We start from the raw sequence: 10405 nt of genomic DNA, 5'->3' as shown, positions 1-10405 counted from the left end.
TGATAGCTCGCTCTCAAGCTCTCGGACCACTTTGACCTTAAGAAATTGATATTAGGGATTGTCACAGTTCTTTAGGGTATAAAGCTCAGTATTTCTGACAAAGCCTCTGTATATCAATATCATTCATGTATATCTACCTAATGGGCTACTGCCTGCTCCTAGAGTCGTATCTGACTGATATGAGAGATAAATGGAGAAAATATTTAGCAGAGGCAAGTACTGTTGACCACAAAGGTCCCATTTTAATTATCACATTGATTTTTTATTTTTTTTTACAGAAACAGAACCTCAGCTGGTTCATGTACTTTAATGTAAAAACACTGTACAACATTTACATGTGCTTTCAACTGAAAACAGATCGCATGACAAAATATCGTTGCCATATAAAACAAAACTACCTTGTATGTACACAGAGAAGCTCGAAATCTATACAGGGCATGGGAGAAAAAACTTTTCATTTTCACAGCGGGTCAATCGGACACAAAAATAAAGATTTCCCATTTCAGCAGGATTACTTTTCCCTCTCCAGTTTACTCTCTCTCTCTCTCTCTCTCTTGCTCTCAGCAAAGTGTGCGAGCACAGCCTTACGAAGAGCTTCCTTGTTTGTGTTGGATGCTGAGGGTTCATGTGAGCTCAACTTAACACCAGAATCTGTGCTCTTGGTTCTTAATGATGCCTGTGGGGAGAAGCAGAGACGGTCATTAGAGGAGACAGCTTGGACACAGGTTGTCCTCAGGTAACGGTGCTAATTGCTTTGTGAGCGTAAGAGAACACATTGACATGCATATATCCATCTGTTAGGAGCTGGTGGGGAGATGAGCTTGTTATTTTGAATGCGAATGCCAAGTCATTGTTGCCAGCTTTCTCACCGGGACAGGAGCGATGACGTCATGTTAGTTGTCATTGCCAGCAGGGGCTTCTAGGCCTTCCAGCCAGCCCATGTCCTTCAACATTTTGTACCTCATACTTGTTCGGTCATTTGCTACGTCATCTTCACGCTGATTCATGTCTCTGTTAAATGTGAATTACAAGAGATGTTACAAATGTGCATTTGTTGTCCACTTTTGAATTTTCAGTTTGCAGTGAGATCCAGCAAACCACACTTACATTGGTTCAGAAACACCACATTTCTCCCCTCTCTCTGAAGCTCTGTCTATGTATTTCTGTTGAATTGACATTGAGATTATATTTATTGTGCCCCACATTGCAAAACAAAAAATACCAGATACAGATGAGCAGGTATACATTCTAGAGCCAAATACCTTGCGATCTCTTCTCTCCAGCTGTCTTCTTATGCACTCTGATTGCCAGTTGTCCATATTTTTCTAAAACAATTGAAAGCAACTTTAATTGACAAAACGTGCGCTAAAAAATAAACATAATTGCATTATATGTGTTAACAGGTATATCTACAGTAATACACTACATGATGGATTAAGTCCTTTACGTTTTCACATTGAAGCTTTATAAATTGAACAGATGGCCTCACCAGAAATATTCAGAGCTACTAGCAGATTAAAATGCCTGCTGTTTCGCCATCCTCACCTTGTGGAGTTCAGATTTCTTTTGGTGTTGCTGCAGAGACATTTTGGTGGCAAACTCCCGATTACACAGCAGGCAAATCAGATTCTTCCAGTCTGTTATATTTCCCAATCTAGCTCTCTCAGAAGAGCCGCCCCCTTCTGCGTTGTTGTCAGCAGCACACGGAACACTCTGGAGAATCAAAGCCGACAAGGGTGAAGGGTGTTATTTATTTTAATTTTTTTAAATGAATATTTGTGGAGCAAGGCCAAAACACCAAGGCCAGTCTCTCTTAGCATATGTTAATTATGAATAAGTCACATATGATGTTAGCCATTTGGATGGGAAGTTTTAAAAAAGAAAATAGGGGTTAAGGTATCATCTACACACACAGTTGTTGTAGTTGAGTCACCATTTCTCATGTCAGAGTTACCAAAGAAGAGTCAAAGTCCAGTCATCATTACTTAAGTCCAAGTCTTCATGTTTGAGTCTGAGAGGAGGATATAGTAGTAGGCGTGTTGATTACACTTCTTTGCAACACTTATACAATGTGTGCAGTCCGCAGTGTTAGCAGCCATTATTGTCACATCCCCCTTGAGTGGAGGTGTTGACAACAACGCTGCGTACGAAATGCTTTCGCCTTGTTTTCTACTGATCAAGACAGTTTGCCCCCATTTGCCGAAAGTCCAGTTCTGCTGACAGGTCTAAGACGGATCTCCCCTGCATGGCTTGGTCAGTAACACACACACACACACACGCACGCACGCACACACACACACGCACACACAAGCAGGTGGAACTGAATAGGGTAACCGGGTCCCAAATCGATTGTAGGTAGGGGTGCAAAGATTGATTGGGTGCAGGCAACACGCTCACAAACTCTAGTTTATTCAAATTGAGCGGTCGGTTTGGTTCCTATCAGTCAATATTGGATGTGCCTGTTTGGGCTTACAAAGTCTGTCTCAGGTGAGATGATACGATCATGGAATCAATTGGAAACTGTGATCTGAAATTTGTATTACAAGTAAAGTATAGATATTTTCTAAATGAGCAATTACCTCATCTGGAGATTTGTCTGATGCCTTGGCTTTTTCCTCTCCGGACTCTTCAGGTTGTATTGGGACGTATATCTGCTTCTCAATGTCCCAGTAGAGGTATTCCTTCGTCTTCAATTTAAAGTAGTACTATTGGTGACAAGCGTAATAAAATATAAAATAAATGACAAATGCATAGTGTTTGACAGCATATTGTGTACATACGGTTAGCACCACAGAATACATACGTGGCTGCTGGGATCGTAGTAAATGCCAGTCTTTGCGTTGCAATAGTAACCTGATTCCTCATCAAACTGGTATGTGGAGTTGTCAGTGCCTATTACTACAGATACAAAGAGAGACACAAATGAAACAATGCATGACGATTTTAAAATCATAGAAAATGTATCTGTTCAGCCACATATCTGTTGCCAACTAATCTCACCCCTTGTGTTAGCAGATGAGGTGGCACGGACGGTCGTCTCAACAGTGGAAGCTGCTGTGGTTGCTGGTGATGCAGTGCAAACCCTAGTGGCCTGTTGTGATGCATCATTGGGCCTCGCCGATGGATGTGACTGAGAAGGGTGGGAGGAATCAAAAATGACCCTTATGCATAAAAAAATACAACATCAGTGTTATATATTCTACATTGGTAGAAATGATTACACCACTACATAGATGCCATGTACACCGGCTACCTCTACGGCAGGCTGGTGAAGTTGATGAGACGTGGATGCGACAACACCTGTGGCTGCAGGGGCCAATGTCTTCATTCCCGGAGGAGCTAAGGAAAAAGTAATAGTGATAAAATTACCAATCTCAGCCTCAGGATTAAATTCTGTAAAAAAACATATATGAGTGGTCGACAAGCTATTACTACCTCCAGCGACAGTTGCCGATCCTTCATACTTTAGCTGCTGCTGCTGCTGTACTTGATGGGGAGGGGCAGGCTGGCTCAGAACGGGAGGCGGGTAAAAGTGATGTGAATTGGGTATGACAACACCTGTGGCTGTAGGGGTCAATGTGCTCATTTCTGGAGGAGCAAAAGGACAAATAACAATGATAAAAATAGCAATCTCAGCCTCAGCATTAAAGGGATAGTTCAGTATTGTTGAAGGTGGTTTTTATGAGGTACTTACATACGGTTAGAGTGTTACCTTATGGAGCTGGCGATCAGTGCAGTCACTATAAGGAGTTTGGGAGATACGTCGCTGTACCACCAGTCAGCCTTGTACTGTTGCAGACGGGGTCAGAAGAATTTTTTTTTCTCTCCACATATATAAATGCTTAGCAAAAAAATAAATATCCATTCTATTGTTCGACTCGGAGCTACCGCTGCTTATTTGAGAGTTGATTGGCTGAGTGTTGCAAGTTGATGTATGAATTCATGGCTTAACTACACTTGAAAAAAAAGCAAAGGTAATCGGCCGTTTGGCGGCAAATGAAAGTCGCACAGTACAAGGCTGACTTCCGCTACAGCGACGTCTCCCATAAACTCCTAATAGTTACTGCACTGATCGCCATCCTCATTACTTAACACACTAACTATGCACAAGTACCCGATACAACCCCACTCGAAAAAAAACTGAACTCTTCCTTTAAATTCTTTATGTGAGCCACATTCTTGTTCTACCTCTGAGTGAGCCACCTCCAAAGACAGGAGGCAATCCTTTGTGCTGCAGCTGCTGTACTTGAAAGGGAGCATCAGGCTGGCTCAATACGTGAGGCGGGTATAAGTGATGTGAATTGGGTATTAAAACCTCTGGGCCTGCAGGGGTCCATGTCCTCATTGCTGGACGAGCAAAGGACAAATAATAGTGATATAATGAGCCAACTCAGCCTCAGCATTACATTCTTTGAAGAAATATCTCGGCAGGATCTTACTACCTCTGAATGGGCCACCTCCAAAAACAGGATCCGATCCTACAAACTGCTGCCGTACATGATAGGGAGCGGCAGGATGGCTGAACACGTCAGGCGGGAGAAAGTGACGTGAATAGGGTATGAAAACACCTGGGCCTGCAGGGTTCCATGTCCTAATTCCTGGAGGAGCTAAGGAAAAGTAATAATGATAAAAACTGAGCAATCTCAGCCTCAGCATTAAATTCTGTAAAAATATAGGAGTGATCGTCACGCTCTTACCAGCTCCGAATGAGCCACCGCCAAAGACAGGAGGAAATCCTTCATGCTGCTGTGCTGGATACGGAGCGGCAGGCTGGCTGATAACAGGAGGCGGGTGAAGGTGAAGTGAATTGGATATGACAACACTTGTGCCTGGAGAGGTCAATGTCTTCACTTCCGGAGGAGCTAAGGACAAGTAATAGTGGTAAAATGAGAAATCTCAGCCTCAGCACCAAAGATGGCGTCAGCCAAATCCATTGTTAATACACAGCCTAGGCTCTGTAAACGGGCATGATAATAGCTGCGGTGGTTCCCCTTTGTTTACACACCGGTATATCAGTTTGCCAGTTCTCCATAACCGCTGACTCCACCTTAAAATTCTGTAAAAATATATCGGAGTGGTCGAAACGCTCTTACTACCTCCGAATGAGACAGGAACCGATCCTACATGCTGCTGCTGCTGCTGTACTTGATGGGGAGCGGCAGGCTGGCTGATACCGGGAGGCGGGTTAAGTTGAGGTGGCTTGGATATGACAACATCAGTGGCTGGAGGGGTCGATGTCTTCATTTCTGGAGGAGCTAAGGACAAATAATAGTGATAAAAATAGTAAATCTCAGCTTCAGCATTAAATTCTGTAAAAAAGATCTGATTGATCGTCACGCTCTTACTACCTCCAAGTGAGCCACCTCCAACGACAGCAGCCGATCCTACATACTGCTGCTGCTGTACCTGAGATGGAGCGGCAGGCCGGCTGATAACCGCAGGCTGGTAAAGTTGAGGTGGCTTGGATATGACAACACCTGTGGCTGCAGGGGTCAATTTCTTCATGGAACCAAGAACAAGAAGCCCAGTTAAAACATGCAGAGTTGCATTTGAAAACAATAATTCTGCAAATAAAGAAGGGTCCACATTCAGTAAGCCTTTTTTAGTAGCTAAAACATATCATTTTAAATGGGTCGAAAATGTTTGGCCTTAATTAAGATCACTCCATGTAGTTCAAGAAATTTGAAGTGCAACCATTTTTTAATAATTGGAAAAAGAAAAGAAAAATAGCATAAGCCTAAACACTGGTACCTGACCGGATGATGACTGGGCAGCAATGGCTGCTACAGATGCAGGACTCGGGCAGGCTTTGACCCCATCAGGCAGTGCCGGGTCTCTGGGAAAGACACAGAGCAATACGCTTAAAATTACTTTCGCTGCACACGCAGTTTACCTACACTTGGATTTCGATACTGAACCTGCATGCAGGAACCTACAGCAAAATGTGATTATGTAAATTTTGGAAAAAGTTAATATATTTTATTTAATTTTAAGTGCTCTACAAAAAAATAGGAAGTAGAATAGAAACACCTATACTATGCGGGTATAAAGATTCCTACACGATGCATGTGAAACAGTGCAGATCCATAAGAGCATTCATTTACCATTTTGTATTCCTAGTAGGCTAAATGAAAAATGATGCTTGTGCAAGACTCACTCCTCAGGGCTATTGAGATAATTCACAGTGATGGTTTTCCCATGCAGTTTTAGGGGTGGCTCCATGCTCTTGATATGATTGAGCAGCATAGAAGCCTCCTGTACAAGAAGAGAAGACGCAAGATTGTCCTATGTGTTCACAACCCCAAAACAAATGCACCAGCTTACACCAGGACAACAGAAATAACATACCTCATGAGAAGGGAGCTGAACAACGGCAAAGCCGGTGTTCAGTCCCGTCTGCGGGTCTTTGAGTAGGTGGATGTTGCGCTCCGTTAGGTAGGCACAGTAGGAGGATAGTACATTAAAAATCCCAGTAACAGTTGAGAGAAAGGAAAGGTTTCCTAGATGTATTACTGTAAACAAAACAAACAAAAGATGATTCAATGTAGAATAGCTTTACGGGAGGAATGTAAAACCTAAGTATGTGGTGAAAAGCGCAGACTGCCGTTTATATCGTAGTTCCCTTGCCACAAAGCATTCTCACCCCTCTGTGCCGAAGACTCCTTTTCTATATCCAGTAATGACAAAGTAGAAGGATACACATGTCAGGTAGCCATTAGTCAGGGCAAGAAAGCAAAATATCAAAAGGACAGAGATGAAGATGAATTTGAGTAGAAACATTTTTAAACTTTATTTTTGTAAGTTGTGAAAACTTACCATCTGTTTTTGGTCGACACTCGGAACACTTCTTTACGTTGGACCAGCCACACTGTATCAGGCCAGAGATAAATGTTTTACTTTTTTTCTTTCTTTAGTTAAAAGTACAAAAAACTGCTCATATTTTGTTGTGATTAGTGTAAGACATAAAATGAAATAACAGTTATATTTGCACAACATTTACAGTTTCATGTTAAGTATATGCCAATGTGCAATGGGCATGAGTTATTTTTGATTTGCTTTTTTGTTTCTCCTTTGTACATTTTCTCTGTCTTTCTAGTTATTCTAACTCATTCATTATTCCCCACCACATCTTTGTATATAGTGTTTTTTTTTGTTTGTTGACTGGATGAACTGTTTGGTTGTACTCTGTACTAGTGCAAACTAGTCAGTAGTGAGACTTACGTCAATGCAGTGCCATTTTGTCCCTGCTTGCTGATTCCACGAGCTGTATTGTAGCTCAACAGGTGCCCCCTGGATCACCACCTTGTTCTGTGCAGTCAAAAGCCACCGATTATTATTTCAAATACTGACATGTTTAAGTCACAGGTCGAGGTCCTGCCGCTACCCCACCCACCGCATGAGTGAGAGCGGCAGCTGGAAGTGCAAGAGAGTGGCTAGGCCTACACTCCTTTCTTCGGTAGAGTGTCTCTGGGAGTCCTATCCTGTGTATTTGGGAATTAAGTTCTTTAAAAAAAGGTCTATGTAGTGTTTAGATACAGACTGCTGCCAGCTGGTCTCTGTCTCACTCCAGTCTGCGGATTTTCAATGGAGATGAGAAAAATGTCAAAGTGCCTGAGCTTGAGCGGAATGTGCCGTGGAACCACAGGACTAAACAAGAACACTATACTTTTTGTTAGGAGAGGCGGAAGGCTTATTCATCTTAAATATTTTCTGCACGGTATCTTTGTTATTATCTGTACACAGAACAGAGAAAAGATTTTATTGCAAAAACCTCCACACCGTGAATCAATACAAAATGCAGAACACACCGTATAATAAGCGGTTGAGAGACACTTGTATCAACCAAGGGTGTGATGGAAATCCAGACTCACATCTAGAACAATATAGGGTCTGACCAAGATCAACAGACCTTCCAAACTCCAGGGGCGGCACCTATGCGTGCATTTCAAATACCAATACATGCAATTGGAAAGCACTACGACCAATCAGAGCAATGAACAAGGTGACGTATTAAGCCCCGTACGTTTAGCGAACAGCGGGGTTAACTGGTAACTTAAACTTTTGCCGTGGTCGGTCGGCAAAACAGAATTTTTTTCTTTCTTGCTAATGAAAGATTTGAGTGCAGTCTTCCGAGTCGTTAAATGTCCAGGCCAAAGCCGTTTCAAACTCAAACATCTTTCTTTTTTCACATCATCTTTGTTGTTTTCATGCCCAGCACTGTCGTCATACGGTTACGTCCGCCCCAGAGCCCCATACATAGGGCTCTGGCCCGCCTATATCAGATAGAACGATTTGATTGGTAAGTCAGAATTTTTCGACATATTTTGAGCTCCAATGGATCGTGTCCAGACCAAAACGCTGAGCAAATTTAAATTGGCCAGGAGGGTCTGGATTTCCAGGCTACTGATCTCCAAGAATAACCCAAAACTTGATGATTATTGTGGCAACCTGATTGATCTCCATCCATTGGGCGGCATCTTCCAAACCTCCAAACTCCACCAAGGCGCAACCTCTGCTCCTACCTAGACACAGCATACAAATATAGACGGGAGGCATGTTAGTCAGCTAGAATGCTTTGGTGCAACATTCAAACTCACAAAGGGGTGTGCTTCGTTTGCCTACAATAGCACAAGTAAAGGTACAAAAGGCAGAGAGGTGTAGCACATACGGTTCACATACTTACCTGGCCATATCATCATAACCAGACAATCTATGTTATCCTTTGACATTTGTAATATGAGTTTTCTTTTTCAAAAGGATATAGATAAAAGGAGGTTAAGTGAGTCGTAAGACAGAGCACGGGAGGTGAATGTGAGAAAAAACAGCAGAACACTCACCTTTGATCACCATCACCAACAAGCGGATATTCACAGGTTTGGGCCCGGACAGCTGCTGCAGCAGGTAGCGGATCTGGAAAATAAAGACAGAGGCTTTTCACATTATTTTACGCAATCAGACTCAATAAGAGCAGCAAGCCAACAATGGGATCAAATGTTATGTCATTTCACCCGTATTTTCAACTGCACCAAGTGTTTCTGCATTGTATGTCAAACAAATCAGTGCGTAACCTGTCTCGGGCTTTTCAAAATGTACCTCTTTATCTTACATTTTAAAAATCCCAAGGGAACTCCCTCTGCCTTGAGCGACAGCCCCCAGCCCCCTGTAACACCATTGCACTCCTTACTAGAGATTTGCCATTTAACCCTGAAAATGGATGGATAAGCATCAATGGGCTTACGTCCGTCTCTTTGACACTTAGAGGGACATCAACCATAGCGATAGCGTTGCTCTTCTCATCCGGCTTCGGCTTTTTGTCGTTCTGGTCTGGATGATCCACATCGGGTTCATTACTGCGCCGTTTTTTGCCCCCCTGTTACAGACAGACAAACAAACAAACAAACAAACAAACAAACAAAATAACTGTCTTGTCAGTAAATATTTAGTACCAATATGTTTGGTAATCTACTGCTATGGTGTGAAAGTAACAGGAACTCACAGAGGTATTCATAATCCACTCACCTCTGAACTGTGTCTTTCTTTACCATCTTTTTGTCGATCATGATCCCTCTCCTTGTCTTTGCTCCTGCTTCGTTTCTTGAGCCTTTCTGGATGCTCTCTCTTCCCATCTGGTGGCGGTGCATATCTCCCATTACGTTGACCCCGACTATTACTCCTACTCCTGCTCCTGAGACAGATAAATGAGTGCCAGTGAAATACACCAATACGCTCAATGTGTGGCCACTCTTGCGTTGCATTGTGCTCATCTTACCTTTTCTCGCGTGTGTCTGTGTCGCCAGAGACTCTGGAACTTCTACATACGCGTCTACTCATTTTTTTAACGCCCTCACTTTAAAAAGCTGGCCTGCTGAAACAAGCGAGTAGTAATCAGCACAGCTGACGGTAGGTGGATAATACAGCTCTACGTAGAGCTCAGCTGGCGCCACCATTAAATTACCTAAATAACACAAGTTTATGTTAGGTTCATTACTACACGCCGTTTTAATGTCAGTTATCTACTTATTATAAATACCTGATAATGAATGTTTTTGTCTAGTACAATCAATTCCAGACAGACAGCGGAAGTCTACCTTTTGTTTTTAAAAGGGCCGTTATTAAACAAAATGAACTGCGCATTATCGCCACCTGCTGGTCAGGAGGATTTAGAGTGGCACTGTGAAGTGTGGATGACTATATTTTCACAATATAGAAATAATCCAATGTTTCGCTGATGATGTGGTGTTTCAGGATGACATAACCCTTGTCGCTTCTGCATTGTTAATATCTACTCCATATCAACTAATATAGGCCTAGTTAATGTTGACTCCTGTTTTGCAGATCGTGCCTCTCCATCTATTAATTAACTAAGCATTAACTAACCGTTTATAACTGCTTGGTTAGTTAATTT

At 42.4% G+C, this 10405-nt stretch overlaps 1 protein-coding gene across 2 annotated transcripts; it reads right to left on the bottom strand.

The window, feature by feature from the left end:
* Positions 1 to 254: 254 nt before the first annotated feature.
* On the bottom strand, positions 255 to 10061 carry LOC307249969 (uncharacterized protein). 2 transcript variants are annotated; one of them, XM_080026878.1, is made up of 26 exons: positions 9770 to 10061; positions 9520 to 9685; positions 9239 to 9370; positions 8838 to 8910; positions 8449 to 8522; positions 7222 to 7308; positions 6817 to 6868; positions 6644 to 6667; positions 6349 to 6512; positions 6158 to 6255; positions 5752 to 5836; positions 5349 to 5499; positions 5097 to 5255; positions 4698 to 4862; positions 4443 to 4607; positions 4189 to 4347; positions 3436 to 3588; positions 3254 to 3339; positions 3001 to 3130; positions 2804 to 2898; positions 2580 to 2705; positions 1546 to 1713; positions 1263 to 1325; positions 1108 to 1163; positions 870 to 1011; positions 255 to 676 (listed from the first exon to the last, which is right to left on the bottom strand). In XM_080026878.1, the coding sequence occupies exons 1-25, from the start codon at positions 9829 to 9831 to the stop codon at positions 894 to 896; spliced, it is 2811 nt and encodes a 936-aa protein (XP_079883004.1). In that variant the 5' UTR covers positions 9832 to 10061; the 3' UTR covers positions 255 to 676; positions 870 to 893. The 2 variants fall into 2 exon arrangements, with proteins under 2 accessions (XP_079883004.1, XP_079883005.1); XM_080026879.1 differs by lacking the exon at positions 6644 to 6667.
* Positions 10062 to 10405: the final 344 nt, after the last annotated feature.

Source organism: Ammodytes marinus (assembly GCF_949987685.1).
Source record: "Ammodytes marinus genome assembly, chromosome: 4".
In the NCBI taxonomy this organism is placed as follows: Eukaryota; Metazoa; Chordata; class Actinopteri; order Uranoscopiformes; family Ammodytidae; genus Ammodytes; species Ammodytes marinus.
The sequence above is the reverse complement of the archived record's forward strand: the minus strand, read 5'-3'. Positions and strand labels throughout refer to the sequence as shown.

What these genes read in the sequence shown, in the direction of transcription:
- LOC307249969 (XM_080026878.1), bottom strand. Translation starts at nt 9,831, where the DNA reads ATGAGTAGACGCGTATGTAGAAGTTCCAGAGTCTCTGGCGACACAGAC. An exon ending in ACAGACACACGCGAGAAAAG is followed by an intron (nt 9,686 to 9,769) that starts GTAAGATGAGCA and finishes TATCTGTCTCAG; the next exon opens with GAGCAGGAGTAGGAGTAATA. An exon ending in TGGAGGTGGCTCACTTGGAG is followed by an intron (nt 5,256 to 5,348) that starts GTAGTAAGAGCG and finishes ATTTGTCCTTAG; the next exon opens with CTCCTCCAGAAATGAAGACA.